A 19,028-nucleotide genomic window follows, 5' to 3' on the forward strand; every position below is an offset into this window, starting at 1 on the left:
GGTGTTCATCCTCTCACACTCCCCAACATTGAGACGTAGTCCTCCATTTCACACTTGAGAGGTAGTCATATCCTCTCACTCTCCTCACCATATGAACAGCATCGGGCCGTTAGAGGACATTGGCCAGAATGGGTACAAAGTATAGGTTTGATCTGTTTATTATCATTTTCTTAAACTCATTTCTTTATGACAACAGGAGTTATTTTTCTTTGGCATTAGACAGGGTTACTTCCCTTATAGCTGACGAACTTGAGCTGCAAGATCTGAAACATATATATATAACGATATACTGAAGTGTATATTTATCTTTTGTGAGCTGTAAGTACATGCTTTTGATGCGATATCTTCACAATATAATTTGCAATATTTCGTGGATGGGTCCAGAAATTTCGAAAAAAGAGTAAAATGTATGTAAATGAGTGGGGGAGGTAAACACGCGTCTCCTATTTATTTTGGGAGTGATTTAGGCCTAATGTATGGTAGATTGTATGATATTTCGTCTGTTTGCTTTATTGCAGTTCCCAAAGAAACCCCAACAATAAAAAAATCAGAAAGTCGTCAAAAGTGAAATAACAACAACAAAGTGAAGAGACGAAATTGTGTTGATCATATTAAAGTCTACCATTTGTACTACTGCACGAAGTCGCGGAGGCGCAAAATCCTCGATGGCTACTGGTATCTATACTAAATCAATTTGGGCATGAAAATAAAAAAGTTATGGATTAACATTACCAGTGTTTTTATTGTTGTAAGAAGATAGATCGCGTCGAAAAATAAAGTAAATGTCAAACATCCACAAAAAGGAACAGACATAATCACACGGTTGCGTTAGTACATATGTAGCTATATATATATATATGGGGCAAAGAAGTAATTCAAACAGTGTAAACAATAAGGTTTGTTAAATTTTCGAGGCAATCCGCCCCTTTATCAAAACACAAAAAATCACAAATACAATCACATAATATATATAAGAAGTACTGGAAATACAATATAATACAATAAGAATAATGTATATATATATATATTGGTATTCAAACATGCCGACTGAATATACAATAAAATATATCTATTGGGAATGGTATGTCCCATCATTTTGGCTGTGTACGTGTATCCTCCATCCAGAGATTAGCCTAAAACTCCGGGCCTGTAGACAGGTACAGTCATACAAGTGTTTATCTAACAGGTGGGCATGCTATTATTTTAGATGTTTTAGATTACAATGGAACAGGTATGGTTTCACAATAGATATCAAATTAAACGAGATTTTCAATTTTCAATGAGATTTTATTTCACTCAGCCACACTTTGTGTGAAACAAGAGGTCAGAGACAGATATGAAATAGAAAAAGTATGTATGTTGTTTCAAAAACGATTAGTTGATATCCCCATAATGATTACCTATATAATACTCGTTTGTAATTCAAACTGAATACATGTATGTCATCACCATAATAAATCGATAAGTATCGCAACATTTTATATAGCTTAATCATTTAGTAACATCAGTAACTCACAAAAATATAAATAAGCATAAATTCAAACTGAATATGTAATATCATTATAATAAACTGGTAAATATTTTAGATATCACTATGCATAACAATAAGTTATATAACAAAATGATTGGGTGACATCACCAATTCATAAATTAATTGGTAAAGAATTAGTGATATCACCATTTCAAAGCGAATATGTACATGTATATCACCTAATCGTTTTAGTGTGCGATCGTTAGGTATGATGAGAAGTACATGTGAAACGACGTCCCGTAAAACTGTCTCCTTCTATTTCCCTATAACCACTATACGAGAATGGTAACACTCCATCACTGATAATTCAATTTACATCGAGCGACATAAACAAATCTTTGTAACACCGAAGTGAGGAAGAGATATAACGCGTTGTAAAATGAATAGTTATCCTACTGTTGGTTGTAAATTTATAGTAAATGAGAATTTCTAAACAAATAAACTACGCTATTTTCGTTAGTGTACTGTAATTCTTTACAACCGTATTACATGATAATTATGGACCTAGAGGCCCCTAGCGTTTTCCATTACTACTCCATTAAATTAAGTTAATTAAATTAATTTTGAAACCAAACTCGCCGCAAGGCACATTGTAAATACTATTTAGTTAACAAGATCCATCATCGAAAATATATTCCATATGAAAATAAGTCATCCGTTTTTGTTGGTGAATTGTACTGTTAGTTGAAAGATTATTGTGACGTCATCATGTACAATTGAAGACCTGCCCCCTCTCGTGTTAAGTTTACCTACATTAGAGGACAGAAGTCAACTCAGTGACACCAATATAAGGTCAATAATCAAAATACTCGAAAATAAACAAAAGAGGAGCAAAATAATCACATATTTGGTCGACGGCGGAGTGGTGGACACGAAGGACTAAACTCCCCAATTAACAAAGTACCGTTCAAATTGTATTCGTCCTAATTAAAATTTATACTGTGTAACCGGTGATAGTCTACATCGATACAAAACGCACCATTAGCTGACATCAGCCAACCATTGACGTCGAAGAAGACAGGTACAATTGTAATTGTTTTTGTAACTTCACTTATATATTTTGAGCAATAAATTATACATGAATTTATGCATAATGGATTTACTACGATTACGATAGAAGTTTGGGGTAAAAAAAAACCCAGAGAAGTTAAAAAATGTGCTTTGTCGAAGTTCCATGTAGAATTGGAGGTTTTGTGTGCACAGAAGCACATTCGTATTGCTGACAGAACTTCCTCCTCCCCTAAAAAATCGACATTGAATCAGAGTATATATGTCTCTGATTGAATCATGTTTGACCTGGCCAAATTATGCAGCAAATATATATACAAAAAATATATATGTTCATAAAGAAATTTAATTACATAGGATATTTTGAATAGTAAATTTTACTGAGAACAACATACATCCCGAAAAAGACAGATATCAAGTTGTTGGGGTCTGCAGTTCGAGAAGTACGAGGTGTGCTGTAGTGTTAGTATTATATAATTGTACCATAAACGGAGACGATCTATGTATAAATAGTCGGAAGAGAACATCCCGGGGACGCGGATATGATCAATACACACAAGATGCCCAAGGCCTGAGGTAAATATAAACACCAGGCAATGCCTCGGGGAACGCCACATGTCACTGAAAACACACAGGTTTGTTGTAATAACTAGTGTAGTATAATTTACATGTAACCTAAAGTCTATCACAAGTTTTATTATTATTCAGATCACGTGGTATATGTGACCTTGGTTCTGGTTGATTTCACAGGGTTTTCCCGCGGCCATCTACAGGTAACTCTTCGATCTCAGTCTAGTGTTGACAACCCGTGTACACTGCAGACCTTCCAGAGTACGCCGGTTTTATTATCAGGATGCCGATACGAGGGGGCAGGCGAGGTCGACGGGTGATGGACGAAGAGCAGCCCCTCCCAGAGGAGGTCGAGATGGAGGAAAACTTGAGGAGAGAGTTAGAAAACGTAAGTAACACAACGTTACTATAATCAGGTTGTATAATCCCTAGTTGCAACAACGCCGTGGTGTAGCCCCGCCTACACCCGTACTATATACCAGATATAGCTAGCTATATATAATATACGAGATAAAAGGGGGCACCGCTACACCCACCCCACTGTTTACAGAGTAATCCTTTTATAATAAATTGTTTCGATTTGAAATCATTACAATGTAAGACCATAGGAGCTTTCAGAGTGACTGTTTGTTTAGTCAGCTTTAAAAATAGAACTGTAGTATCTATCCTTTATAGATAAACTCTATAGAATACATATCATTCCAGTAATTATGAATGAAGTATAAATATTCATGTCACGAAGATAACCCTTATATTATAGAGCGTTTTCGTTATCTATCAAATGCTATCAGCTACAGTAGTATATCACTATTTTCTATATTTAAAGCTGACTGATACATCTAGAGCATGCATGTGCACATGGGTATATTATATGGTACAATGTACGTGCCCAGTTAAGAGGCTTGTTAACAATGTAGTACATATAGCACCAATATAGTGAGACATACTTCTCTCCCTGCTGCTCACTAGCGGATCCAGGGGGATGGGGGGGTCCTGGGGGTCCTTTTTTGGATGAGGAAATTTTTTTTATAGCCTTAAAAAAAAACCTATGCCAAACCCCCCACCCCCTGCTTATCGAAAATCTCATCCCCGAAAGATTGCAAAATTTGCTATAATCATTTCATTTTCCAAAATTTTGGCCCCCAGACCCCTCGCCAAAAAAAAATTACTAAATTACTGGACCCCTCCCTTTTCAAATTCCTGGATCCGCGCCTGCTGCCTCTAGTCAAGTGGAAATGAGCAACTCATTAACTAGTCTTATTTGCATGTTTTGATTATTTGTGAACTTGCAAAATACCTAAAGTACATCAAAATTGTAAATGTTACAAAATCAATTTTATAGATCCTATATTTCTCTAAATATAACACAACAGTTGTTCTCAAAAACCATTGAAAATATGTTCTTGTGGTTTGTAAAATAACATATATTCGTAATTGATAATCACCTACTCCAAACTTGGGCTTGTTTTCTTGTTTTGTCAATATTTTTATGATTTTGGCATTCACAACACAAGCCACATAACAAAAGTTTTACTGATAAGTGTACAGTTGTTGTATTACACTGATTATTTTAAATACTTGGATTAAAGTTTAATACTTTAACTTTGGTAGTGTAGGTTGATAATCCCTGTCGTTACAAATAGAGTTCTACAAGACAATATATTAGCTAGTGGAGCTGGAAATAATAACCATATACATGTAGTATTATATAGAGATAATTGGCCATCAGATATATACCAGAAAGAGTTCTACATGCCATATCATGATAATGCCATATATATCACAGACAGTACTACAACCTACCACAGATAGTATTACAGCCTATCACAGAGTGTATTACAGCCTATCACAGATAGTATTACAACCTACCACAGATAGTATTACAGCCTATCACAGAGTGTATTACAGCCTATCACAGATAGTATTACAACCTACCACAGATAGTATTACAGCCTATCACAGAGTGTATTACAGCCTATCACAGATATTATAACAACCTACCACAGATAATATTACAGCCTATCACAGAGTGTATTACAGCCTATCACAGATAGTATTACAACCTACCACAGACAGTAATTACAACCTACCACAGATAGTATTACAACCTACCACAGATAGTATTACAACCTACCACAGACAGTATTACAACCTACCACAGATAGTATTACAACCTACCACAGATAGTATTACAGCCTACCACAGATAGTATTACAGCCTACCACAGATAGTATTACAGCCTACCACAGATAGTATTACAACCTACCACATATACAACCTACCACAGACAGTATTACAACCTACCACAGATAGTATTACAACCTATCACAGATAGTATAACAACCTACCACAGATAGTATTACAGCCTACCACAGATAGTATTACAGCCTATCACAGAGTGTATTACAACCTACCACAGATAGTATTACAACCTACCACAGATAGTATAACAACCTACCACAGACAGTATTACAACCTATCACAGATAGTATAACAACCTACCACAGATAGTATTACAACCTACCACAGACAGTATTACAACCTACCACAGATAGTATTACAACCTACCACAGATAGTATTACAACCTACCACAGATAGTATAACAACCTACCACAGATAGTATAACAACCTACCACAGATAGTATAACAACCTACCACAGATAGTATTACAGCCTACCACAGATAGTATTACAGCCTACCACAGATAGTATAACAACCTACCACAGATAGTATTACAGCCTATCACAGAGTGTATTACAACCTACCACAGATAGTATAACAACCTACCACAGATAGTATTACAACCTACCACAGATAGTATTACAACCTACCACAGATATTATAATAACCTACCACAGATAGTATTACAACCTACCACAGATAGTATTACAACCTACCACAGATAGTATAACAACCTACCACAGATAGTATTACAGCCTATCACAGAGTGTATTACAACCTACCACAGATAGTATAACAACCTACCACAGATAGTATTACAACCTACCACAGATAGTATTACAACCTACCACAGATATTATAATAACCTACCACAGATAGTATTACAACCTACCACAGATAGTATTACAACCTACCACAGATAGTATTACAACCTACCACAGATAGTATAACAACCTACCACAGATAGTGTAACAATCTACCACAGATAGTATAACAACCTACCACAGATAGTATAACAACCTACCACAGATAGTATAACAACCTACCACAGACAGTATTACAGCCCACCACAGATATTATTACATCCTACCACAGATAGTATTACAACCTACCACAGATAGTTATTACAACCTACCACAGATAGTGTAACAACCTATCACAGATAGTATTACAACCTACCACAGATAGTATAACAACCTACCACAGACAGTATAGCAAAAATGACTTAACTGTACATAATTTAATGTTTTCATTTGTTAAAGTCTATTAAGTTTTGTATATATATAGTCTTTTTTCTTTTTCATTTACATCATAAAATTCTTTTTAAAAAAAAGGAAATTATACTGATATTATTATGTGCCATTTTTTGTTGTAATATAGCTAGACAAATGCATCTGTTGTATTGCATTTGGTAAATAAAAAACTTGAAACATGTCATGAGTCATGACCCAAGAATGTTTTAACTATATTAGCTCCTTATTGATCCTGACCAAACATATAGGAGTACCCATAGAAAACAATGGGAGTTACATCACTACTTATTACAGGGCTAGGAAGTTCATGTTACAAGCCAGAGTGAAAAATATTCTTGTCTTCCATTACAAATGAAATATTTATATGGTATTCAAATTGTGATTGACTGAGAATTTAAATCAGTACACCACAAATTAAAGTTGTATCATTAAAAAAATGTTGATAAGTTCAGTAATTGATGTTATATACAGGTCCGCTAGTGACATCAGTCCTTGACATCCAGCCTACATTACTATTTTGAACAAATTGGTTGTGTAGTATTAAGTAAATACCAAGGTGTTCTAGAACAAGCATGTATTCTAAAGTTGAATGTGTTGATTGTTCATCATTATCTGAATAGAAAATCTGTGTGATAAAGTGAATGGCTATACTGTTCTGACTGGCAGCTCCACCAGGGTGCCCTGGCCAAACAGACTTATACCTATAATGTGTCCAACTGTCTGACATTATGTTAGGTAAAATTGGCTTTGATCTAGATTGACGACTTAATTATAAGATAAAAAATAAGAACAAAAGGAATATGTAAAACATAGTGTATAACATGTGTGCTGTTTCATATTTTTTCCTGTTATATATATATCACTGTGAAGTTGCTGTGAAAAATGGTGAAAGTGTTTTGGTAAATAAATTCCTATATAATAGATGAAAATATGTGTTTATGAATGCTCTTTTTGTTTTTACATGTCTGATGCTGTTTACAGAAATTCAAGCCCATGTTTGCTCAGGTAAGCGTTCCTGTATGATATACTTACAGTAACTCTCAGTTGATTAGATAAAAAAACATTTTTAACCCTCCATCATCTTGAGAGGTATTCTATGGAAATTCCTGGAAGGATATGACACATTTGTGTAGGTTGACATTCTGGTCCCTTACTGTTACAGTGATGTACCCATTCAATTTTGAGTCTGATCAGGGATAAACAGAGAAACAAAATGGCAGACAGATAGCCATCTTGGATTTTGATATTCATTTGATTTTCATTCGTGATCACTATTTCTTGAGAAGTTCTAGAAGAATATTTCTGAAACTTGACATATAGTTAGCTTCCCCTTTCATCCATTGTAATATCCATTTAATTGTAAGACCAATCATAGAATGAAATTATGAAATGTGGCTAAATTTCATTATACCTATGTCAGTGTTTTCCCTGCTTATATAATTGGATGCGCAAAATAATCTCATTCCAAATGCATTTTATCCTAATTTTTCCCCAAAAGAAATTAAAAAAATCCAATTGTGTCCATTGAATAAAACTTCAGAAAAAGACAGAAAAATATGTAACGGCAAATATTAAATACACCAGAAATTAGACCAGAAAGGTTAAAAAGTGGTGTGTGCCCTCACGTATACAGCTAAGACTGCATTCTAAATAGAATGGGTAAGCATAGCACTTATAAAACAATTGCATTAACTAGCATGTAAATCTAATTCTTTACATGATTTGCATGGAAAGTTTTCCCAATTTAGATCAGTTGGAATTCCCAAAATTCATAGAAAAACCACTGCAATATTTCTCAAGAGATTTTTTTGATTTTTCTTAGATTTATATGCAGAATGATTTAAAGATGTAAATTGAGAAAAGTAAAGAAAAAATCATGCAGTCTTTATATAGACTCAATAAAGATAATTAAATGATGGACACCAAGATTCCTCTGGGATCTCTCGCATTACCCATAAACTCATCAACTATAGCTAGTTATAGCTTAAGCTATGGAGTCTGTGTCGAGTCTGTCAGCAGTAATTTGTGTGTCACTGGTGTGTATTTGATAGCCAGTTTATTAGCTATCCAGAGAGACATGACTTGAGGGATGACCAATACTAGACATGTTATGATGTGTGTATATATGCTAACACTGTTCTGATATTTACAGATACATGTATATATATATATTAACTGGTCGTGTGTTTTTTATACTGTCCAGGTACATGTATATTATTATTCACACGATGGCGTTTTACATATTAGTCAGTTTTTCACTAGGAATTTGACACATAGTTTATGACAGCCTTCAATGTTTTGAGATTGATTATCTTTGCAAAATACATTCCTTAGGTCAACTGTGACTTGCCAGTGTAGATGGACATATTTGCCTGGTCAGTAATTTGATTTGTACATGGTCAAGGAAGTATGTGTCATTTTGTAGGTTCCCACATACAATTACTTTACTTATCCCATTTTAAAGTTAGGTCCATGTAGTTTTACTGATTCTGCTAAACACAATATTATGACCTTCAATATTTCCTCACAAAAACCTTGTCTGTTTTGGTTGATATAACTTTATAGAATATTACACGAGAAATTCAACTTTTGTATGTGGAAACATTTGTTAGTAATTATTATTGGTATGATAATATTGAGTTGGTACTTGGTAGAAAACAATCTTCAATATCTCCTTAATTGTGATTATGACAGTGAAATGTAGAAAACATAATACTAATTAAGGGATTTTTAAAATTCATTTATTCAACTTAAGCATTGTTTCCTTGAAAACAGGACATATATTGTCTATGTTAATAATAGTTCCTTTTGACTTAAGTTCATTATTTTCAAGGATAGAATACAAACAATATATGGATTTAAAGAAAGGATTATATACTGGAGCCTATAATTAATGGTACACATTGTCTATCGGTCTGTATGAGATATAAACATCATAATGTACATTCCTAGCTTCATTCCACAGGGGCTTGACATATTCTGATGTGATGACTGAATGAAATATTTAAAGTAAGTGATCTGGGAGGTCAGACCTTTGGTTAAATATTTCATTCTGAGTCATAAGACTATGTCATAAGACCCTGTGCCTAACAGGAAATACAGGAGTGAACAATAAAGTTCACATTTAGAATTGTCTGTAATTTCAGAGTAACTTAATTAATGCCAAAATGTCAATTTTTTTTGTAAGACATGTATATCAAATACTGTACACAATACACTTGTTCTGATAATATTAAATTATTTGGTATCTTAAATATGCATTCATTTTTTTTTTTTTTTTTTTTTAATTTTTAGATTGAAAAATACAAATATACAGACCTGATGACTGTGTAAATTAATTGTGCGGTATTATTTAAGTGTAAACTACATTCAAAATAAGAAAGAAGGTAAAATAAAATTACTTTAATATTTTTTTTTGGCATATATGCTAATGAAGGAATACTTTGATTTGTCAATGATTCATTTTTTAGCATGTACTTTGTATCACTCTGAATGTCATCAAATCCAGCATTAAACCCATTCATATTTAAGGGTCATCTAAATAGATATTTCACATGGCTAATAGATAACTTAACTATATGTATGGTTCAGTTTAACAGAACTTGAGGCACTTTATCAATGGTAGTATGTATCATATGGCTAACCATAGGCCCTGCTATTGACATTAGTGTTTCAATACCTGTATCAACTATCTAAAAAAAACTTTAATATGTTATTAATTACTTGAGAGTTTATGATAAAATCTGGTACATTGTGATCAGTTTGTTTGGTTTAACAGTAAATAAACCTGTTACATGTAATTGAATATGTCTTCCCATAATGTACATTGGAAACACTGTCTGTTAAGTGTTTATAGACAATTATAGTGATGTTTGTTTCTATGTAAGTGTTTATAGACCATTATAGTGATGTTTGTGTCTATGTGGGTTCCTAGTTACACCCATTATACTCATTATAAACCAGACATACAGTATGAGGAGGGTGATTTGGTACTCAAACGCTCACAGCGCGTTTGCGCCCGTCGAGCGATGGGGATTAAAACCCCGCTGCAATCCCGCCGTAATCCCGCGCAAGCGATGTCGCTGCGATCCCGCTCACGCAGCGATTCCGCTCTGACAAGCAGCAACCCCGCTCAGCCAGCGATCCCGCTCCGGCGGGCCAGCAAACCCGCTCAGCCAGCGATCCCGCTCCGGCGGGCCAGCAAACCCGCTCAGCCAGCGATCCCGCTCCCGTAACATGGACCCAAGAAATCCTGCAATCTTTTTTTTTTTTAAATATAACGATGAATAAGAAGGAACTCATATTTATTTCATCAGAAACGTTCGCAGAATGTAATGTAACGTTTACAAAATATGTTTCGTATTCACTTGCTTGAGTTGTTCTCTGCTTGTGTAATTATCAAATCAAGAGTAATTTGGTAGCGTAAGTAATGAAGTTTAGTTTAACAAAAATACATTTTATGGATCTTAAAGTATAATCATAGAAAAAGGTTAAACACAAAGTTATTTTTTAAACAACATCTTGTATCTAAAAATGTTCATACGGAGAGTAGCGTAGTGCAAAATGCAAATGTACATCTGATTTTAATTAGATTGAGTATTCTGATATATTTCTAAGTTGTTTTGTCTTTTTGGTGTACATACAGTACATGTACATGTTAGCTGGATCGTATGAAAGAGGAACATGACGCAATTTGGCCTGTTTCGACCTAAAGGTGACCATTTTCTAATAAAAAGTAGTTCTCAGATTTGATATTCGCTGGTGTCAATAACATATGGGGGAAGACGTAGTTGATGAAATATTTAAGTTTGGATGTCAATTATACTAACTACATGAATAATAGAAAACAAAACCACCAGTTTATGCAGAATACGGAAGATTAAGAGATCAAACCACCAACATTTATCTATTTTGCATACATATGTACATATCTACAAGTTGCGAAGCTCACAGCGATGACAACTGAGCAAAATATGAGTGCAATATATATGTTTATATCTATTTTGGTATAAGGTGATGTAGATTCGCAATAAGTCACGTGATATTTCACATGTACTCTAGTTAAGCTCTCGCTAGCGCTGTGCGCGAACAATCATTTATCTTATACATGTATATACATTTGTGCGTGATATATCCACTTAAAGTATCGTAGTTATGTATGATATATTAAAATAAAGAAGGCAATTAGTTCTGTCAGTGAAACATTGTCTTTGATATAGGCAGGATTTGAAATGTGGTCGAATTGTACGATTGCCAGCCGTTATGTAGCCATGCCCGTCTGAGTTACCTACAAATGTATTCAATGCTCGGTAAACGTCGTAGTATGCACAATGCACGCGCAATGTACGGGGTACCGAGACAGTTTTTCGACGGCTGGCGATGGGCAGTATACACTGATACATGTAGGCTTAGTTTGTTGTTCAATCCATTCATATATATATATATATATATATAATATTTATGTAATTCTCTGAATGAAATATTTGAAATGAATTGTGGTCATCCTTATCATTTACATAAGCTGAGACGGTAAAATGTACTGTATTGTAAACTTATTAATCTGTATATCACCCGTTTGATAGGTAACCAGTCTTGACATTTTTCCTAAAATGAAAACACATTTGTTTTGAACAACCGGACCCATAACGTATGTCTCATATATACATTATACATGTACATGTACATTTGTATGTGCTTGTTGAAACAAATACATGTATATGATTTATTACGGATAATGTTGTTATTATGATTAGTATTATGTGTATATATATGTAAATTGTATATGCATGTTTGGGTAAAATATCCAAGTTCGTCCTTATTAAAGTAATATGAAGATCAATAAATAAGTGTATCACGATATCGATCTATATAGGCTATGTCTGATGTCCAATCCTATTAACTTAACATCTCGTCAATAAGATGTGTTGAAATTAAAAATATGGATACTGAGTGTTCTATTTTCTTACGAAACCTGACATAAATAGTTACCCTGATTTTTTATTTAAACATATTTTTATTGGAACTTATATGTATATAAGAGATTGGGCAAAAACCACCTTTCCCGACACAAGTATACATGAAAAAAATACAGCAAGATGGCATAATATAATATTTTAATATAATATTATTTTTTAACATGTTTACAAATTGGTTTAGCGGGAGAGAGAGAGAGGAGGGGGGGGGGGGGGGGGGGGTTATATATAAAGATATAGTGAAAGTAAATGCACGTGTATATCTTGATATGTTGCAACCATTAAACCAATACGTACAATGTACATATTATAAATGTATAACTTTCAACAATACATATTACGTACCTAATTTAAATCTGAAATATATATATGATTTAAGAATGATTAATACAATTATCATCGCATACGGATTTAACGGGTTTTACTTCCGCTATTACGGCCTCAAAAGGAAAACGGCAGGTGCCTTATTCTAAAAGACCTAAATGTAAGAGGTGAGATACAGGTAGACTAGTAAACATGGAGCATAGGCTAAATCCTTATGTAACAACATTCCGCCCGCAGGTAAAAAAAACCTGTAGGGGTCCGATGGGGTCACTGCGATACAGGTATACTCGCTATTGTAATCAAAATCTGTGATTGGCAGATGTTAACAGCAGGTGAAAACATTTCTATAACGGTAACTACACTGTACACGACCGGTATTTGTACTGTGTATAGAGGATTTATCTATATCACATTGATTAACTCCAATCATGATTTGTAAATGACGCGATTTTAACCACGTGGTCTCCATACACACAGTTTTATTTGGATACTATAACACATGGAAATGTGTTACATGAGGAACATTAACATTGTAACACACGTACATATATATGAATAAACAATCCAGTTACAAAAACATAATATTCATAGGATTATATTACATACACGTAATCAAAGAAGAGATTTTTTTAGAAAAAAAAGACAAACCATTTAGAACTTCCGTTTATAATTATGACCTTAAACAGACTTTTAGTTTAGTTTTATTTGGATTTGAGCGGTAATAATTTAGAATATGTAATTTCTTTGCAAATTTTCAATGATTGCGTTTTTACAGGAAAACAGATAATGATACTCATCTCCTACATTCTCTGAAGATAAGGTTCATATCTTCTCCTGAAACTCTTTGTTACCTACCAGTTTCAATGGAAAATTTCAATTACATGTATGTACACTGTGTATCTAATACAATTAGAGTTAATCTAATCTCAGGCTTCATCGGACATAAAATGGACTGGTCAATAGCTCGGTGAAGGAGGAAATACTTCACATTGTTTGGGTGTTAGGTCTTGATAATAATGGTGACTTTCGCATAGTCAGTACGTATTTTTTTATTTTTTTTTTTTTACTTCCGAAATAAAAAGGACAGGAAATATTCCCATGTTGTCGTTATAATTGATAAAAATTTGTTTAAAATGTGTTTTTGTTGACATTTTTATCACATACACATGACAGATGACACAAATGTATTGTTTTTCTCACAATAAAGAAAGAATATTGGACTACACACACAATCATTCTGTGGTCTATATAGTTTAAATTGTATTTTATTTGACAATTTCCATTTAATAGCATATATACAACATAAGATATTGTACGTATATACTATTATGCTCGGTCTTGTAATCAAAGACCGGACTACATGTATTTCTTTGCTGGCAAAAAGAGATCGGGAAGGCAATCGATTATCCTTTACAAAAGTGTTCGATATCTCACAAAATAATCTTGTACCAGGCTGCTAAAATGGTAACAATTTTTTCAATTCTTTATTAGTCTTGCGAGTATACATCTCATCAACATCATACGATTACAAAAAATATAATTCAAGTCAGCTCGAGTAGAGCAATGCACTTGTGACGATTTTTTTTTCTGATAAGAAAGTAATTAAATGATTACCTACTATAGTTGGGAAACTATTAGCACTGATTTCGATATCTACCGGTAATATACATGTAAGTGTATGTCCGTGATATTAGCCATGCAAGAGATGTCCCCGATGGACACATAAATAATGATAGTAATAAAAACACAATATCTTTAGGCCGTGGATTTAAAACTACGAAATGTTCAAATAATTGAAAAGTTTATGAAACTTACTACAGAAATTCAAAGATAATTTTCTCAAACGGACATGTTGCTAGCTAAATACTTCAAATGTCTACGTAAAAATAAGTCGAGATCAAAATAACGAGCCCCTTATGTGGCCTCTCCGAGGTCATGCACAAAACGTCATCTATACAAAGGTCAGCTAAATCAGAATTGTAATAATGCTGCCGTGGACACGTGGCTCATTGTCCACTATTAAAATGGTTACCGGATTGAGCACATTTCCGTGTTCCCCATATCCCACTCGAGGTGCACAAAAATTCTGACCAAGATCCGACCGTCCTAAGTACTCTAGAAATGATGATAAAACCGCCTTTTGACCCGTCCCCATTCCGTAAGAATGAATTAAAGCTGCTGTGGACACTTGGTTCATTGTCCACCATTAACCAGAATAATTACCTTTTGTTTTCCCAAAGAAGGCGGTCACCAGTTAGCAGTCACAGGATACATTTACAATGTATTGACTCAGCTCCTAACACTAAATGACGACTATATCCAATATTACTGGATTTATGACTCGTGAGTGATCTTGCACATGCATGAAAATAGTCTATTTGAACTTTAATAACTACAATATTTCCCTACAAATAGTTTTTATCAAAATGGTCTGACATCAAGTACACTGTCATATTGTACAACATTGCAGATATTATTCAACTTATAACATAGATTTCATGAGCAATACATTACACGTATGAATTTGTATCTCATAGTTGAGGTACATCATCCAATAAATACTTACGATGGACGATACAACTGAAAACATATACATGGTCATTAAAGTATAATTAATCGACACCAGGCTGTTGAAAGTCTACCGTCATTACTGATTGAGCGGGTCCTATTCAATTCCGCTCGAGCGGGTCCGCTACAATTCCGCTCGAGCGGGTCCGCTACAAGTCCGCTCGAGCGGGCCCGCTACAAGCCCCCCCGGCGAGCGGGTCCGCTGCTACAAGTCCGCTCAAGCCCGCTACAAAACCGCTCAAGCCCGCTGCGAACCCGCTGCGAACCCGCTCAAGCCCGCTCGAAGCCCGCTCAAATCCCGCGGCAATCCCGCTGCAAACCCGCGCAAATTCTGAGTGGGGGGCTGCGCGGAACAACGCTCTGTGAGCGTTTGAGTACCAAATCACCCTCCTCGTACTGTATATAGTATACAGTGGATCAGGGATGTGTGAGGGAGGTCTGGTTAGTTTACAGTACATCAGGGAGGTGTGGGGGAGGTGTGGTTAGTTTACAGTACATCAGGGAGGTGTGGGGGAGGTCTGGTTAGTTTACAGTACATCAGGGAGGTGTGGTTAGTTTACAGTACATCAGGGAGCTGTGAGGAAGGTCTGGTTAGTTTACAGTACATCAGGGAGGTGTGAGGGAGGTCTGGTTAGTTTACAGTACATCAGGGAGGTGTGAGGAGGTGTGGTTAGTTTACAGTACATCAGGGAGGTGTGAGGAAGGTCTGGTTAGTTTACAGTACATCAGGGAGGTCTGGTTAGTTTACAGTACATCAGGGAGGTGTGGGGGAGGTCTGGTTAGTTTACAGTACATCAGGGAGGTGTGAGGGAGGTCTGGTTAGTTAACAGTACATCAGGGAGGTGTGAGGAAGGTCTGGTTAGTTTACAGTACATCAGGGAGGTCTGGTTAGTTTACAGTACATCAGGGAGGTGTGGGGGAGGTCTGGTTAGTTTACAGTACATCAGGGAGGTGTGAGGAGGTCTGGTTAGTTTACAGTACATCAGGGAGGTGTGAGGGAGGTATGGTTAGTTTACAGTACATCAGGGAGGTGTGAGGGAGGTATGGTTAGTTTACAGTACATCAGGGAGGTGTGAGGGAGGTCTGGTTAGTTTACAGTACATCAGGGAGGTGTGAGGAGGTCTGGTTAGTTTACAGTACATCAGGGAGGTGTGAGGGAGGTCTGGTTAGTTTACAGTACATCAGGGAGGTGTGAGGGAGGTCTGGTTAGTTTACAGTACATCAGGGAGGTGTGAGGGAGGTATGGTTAGTTTACAGTACATCAGGGAGGTCTGGTTAGTTTACAGTACATCAGGGAGGTGTGAGGGAGGTATGGTTAGTTTACAGTACATCAGGGAGGTCTGGTTAGTTTACAGTACATCAGGGAGGTGTGAGGGAGGTGTGGTTAGTTTACAGTACATCAGGGAGGTCTGGTTAGTTTACAGTACATCAGGGAGGTGTGAGGGAGGTATGGTTAGTTTACAGTACATCAGGGAGGTCTGGTTAGTTTACAGTACATCAGGGAGGTGTGGGGGAGGTGTGGTTAGTTTACAGTACATCAGGGAGGTGTGAGGGAGGTCTGGTTAGTTTACAGTACATCAGGGAGGTGTGAGGAGGTCTGGTTAGTTTACAGTACATCAGGGAGGTGTGGGGGAGGTGTGGTTAGTTTACAGTACATCAGGGAGGTGTGGGGGAGGTGTGGTTAGTTTACAGTACATCAGGGAGGTGTGAGGAGGTCTGGTTAGTTTACAGTACATCAGGGAGGTCTGGTTAGTTTACAGTACATCAGGGAGGTGTGGGGGAGGTGTGGTTAGTTTACAGTACATCAGGGAGGTGTGGTGGAGGTGTGGTTAGTTTACAGTACATCAGGGAGGTGTGGGGGAGGTATGGTTAGTTTACAGTACATCAGGGAGGTGTGAGGGAGGTCTGGTTAGTTTACAGTACATCAGGGAGGTGTGGGGGAGGTCTGGTTAGTTTACAGTACATCAGGGAGGTGTGAGGAAGATCTGGTTAGTTTACAGTACATCAGGGAGGTGTGAGGGAGGTGTGGTTAGTTTACAGTACATCAGGGAGGTGTGGGGGAGGTGTGGTTAGTTTACAGTACATCAGGGAGGTGTGAGGGAGGTGTGGTTAGTTTACAGTACATCAGGGAGGTGTGAGGGAGGTGTGGTTAGTTTACAGTACATCAGGGAGGTGTGAGGAAGATCTGGTTAGTTTACAGTACATCAGGGAGGTGTGAGGGAGGTCTGGTTAGTTTACAGTACATCAGGTAGGTGTGAGGGAGGTCTGGTTAGTTTACAGTACATCAGGGAGGTGTGGTTAGTTTACAGTACATCAGGGAGGTCTGGTTAGTTACAGTACATCAGGGAGGTGTGAGGGAGGTCTGGTTAGTTTACAGTACATCAGGGAGGTGTGAGGGAGATCTGGTTAGTTTACAGTACATCAGGGAGGTGTGGTTAGTTTACAGTACATCAGGGAGGTCTGGTTAGTTTACAGTACATCAGGGAGGTGTGAGGGAGGTCTGGTTAGTTTACAGTACATCAGGGAGGTGTTGGGGAGGTGTGGTTAGTTTACAGTACATCAGGGAGGTGTGGGGGAGGTCTGGTTAGTTTACAGTACATCAGGGAGGTGTGAGGAGGTCTGGTTAGTTTACAGTACATCAGGGAGGTGTGAGGGGAGGTCTGGTTAGTTTACAGTACATCAGGGAGGTGTGGGGGGAGGTCTGGTTAGTTAACAGTACATCAGGGAGGTGTGGGGGAGGTGTGGTTAGTTTACAGTACATCAGGGAGGTGTGGGGAGGTCTGGTTAGTTACAGTACATCAGGGAGGTTGTGGGGGAGGTCTGGTTAGTTTACAGTACATCAGGGAGGTATGGGGGAGGTCTGGTTAGTTTACAGTACATCAGGAGGTGTGGTTAGTTTACGTACATCCAGGGAGGTGTGAGGGAGGTGTGGTTAGTTTACAGTACATCAGGGAGGTGTGAGGGAGGTGTGGTAGTTTACAGTACATCAGGGAGGTGTGAGGGAGGTGTGGGTTTAGTTTACAGTACATCAGGGAGGGTGTGGTTAGTTTACAGTACATCAGGGAGGTCTGGTTAGTTTACAGTACATCAGGGAGGTGTGAGGGAGGTCTGGTTAGTTTACAGTACATCAGGGAGGTGTGGGGGAGGTCTGGTTAGTTTACAGTACATCAGGGATGTGTGGGGGAGGTCTGGTTAGTTAACAGTACATCAGGGAGGTGTGGGGGAGATCTGGTTAGTTTACAGTACATCAGGGAGGTGTGAGGGAGGTATGGTTAGTTTACAGTACATCAGGGAGGTGTGAGGGGAGGTCTGGTTAGTTTACAGTACATCAGGGAGGTGTGAGGGAGGTCTGGTTAGTTTACAGTACATCAGGGAGGTGTGGTTAGTTTACAGTACATCAGGGAGGTGTGAGGGAGGTCTGGTTAGTTTACAGTACATCAGGGAGGTGTGGGGGAGGTCTGGTTAGTTTACAGTACATCAGGGAGGTGTGGGGGAGGTCTGGTTAGTTTACAGTACATCAGGGAGGTGTGAGGGAGGTCTGGTTAGTTTACAGTACATCAGGGAGGTGTGAGGAGGTCTGGTTAGTTTACAGTACATCAGGGAGGTGTGAGGGAGGTCTG

At 37.0% G+C, this 19,028-nt stretch overlaps 1 protein-coding gene across 1 annotated transcript in view; it reads left to right on the forward strand.

Annotated features, from left to right (window-relative positions):
- The first annotated feature begins 3,079 nt into the window (after positions 1-3,079).
- Positions 3,080-19,028, forward strand: part of LOC117321495 (rhomboid-related protein 2-like) — a 31,416-nt gene continuing 15,467 nt past the window's right edge. Inside the window, exons 1-3 of the mRNA XM_033875911.1 lie at positions 3,080-3,174; positions 3,290-3,497; positions 7,526-7,549. Of these exons, the coding sequence (XP_033731802.1) occupies positions 3,393-3,497; positions 7,526-7,549 (129 nt within the window). The 5' untranslated portion in view covers positions 3,080-3,174; positions 3,290-3,392. The remainder of the gene's footprint in view (positions 3,175-3,289; positions 3,498-7,525; positions 7,550-19,028) is intronic.

Source organism: Pecten maximus, chromosome 2 (assembly GCF_902652985.1).
Source record: "Pecten maximus chromosome 2, xPecMax1.1, whole genome shotgun sequence".
NCBI lineage: Eukaryota > Metazoa > Mollusca > Bivalvia > Pectinida > Pectinidae > Pecten > Pecten maximus.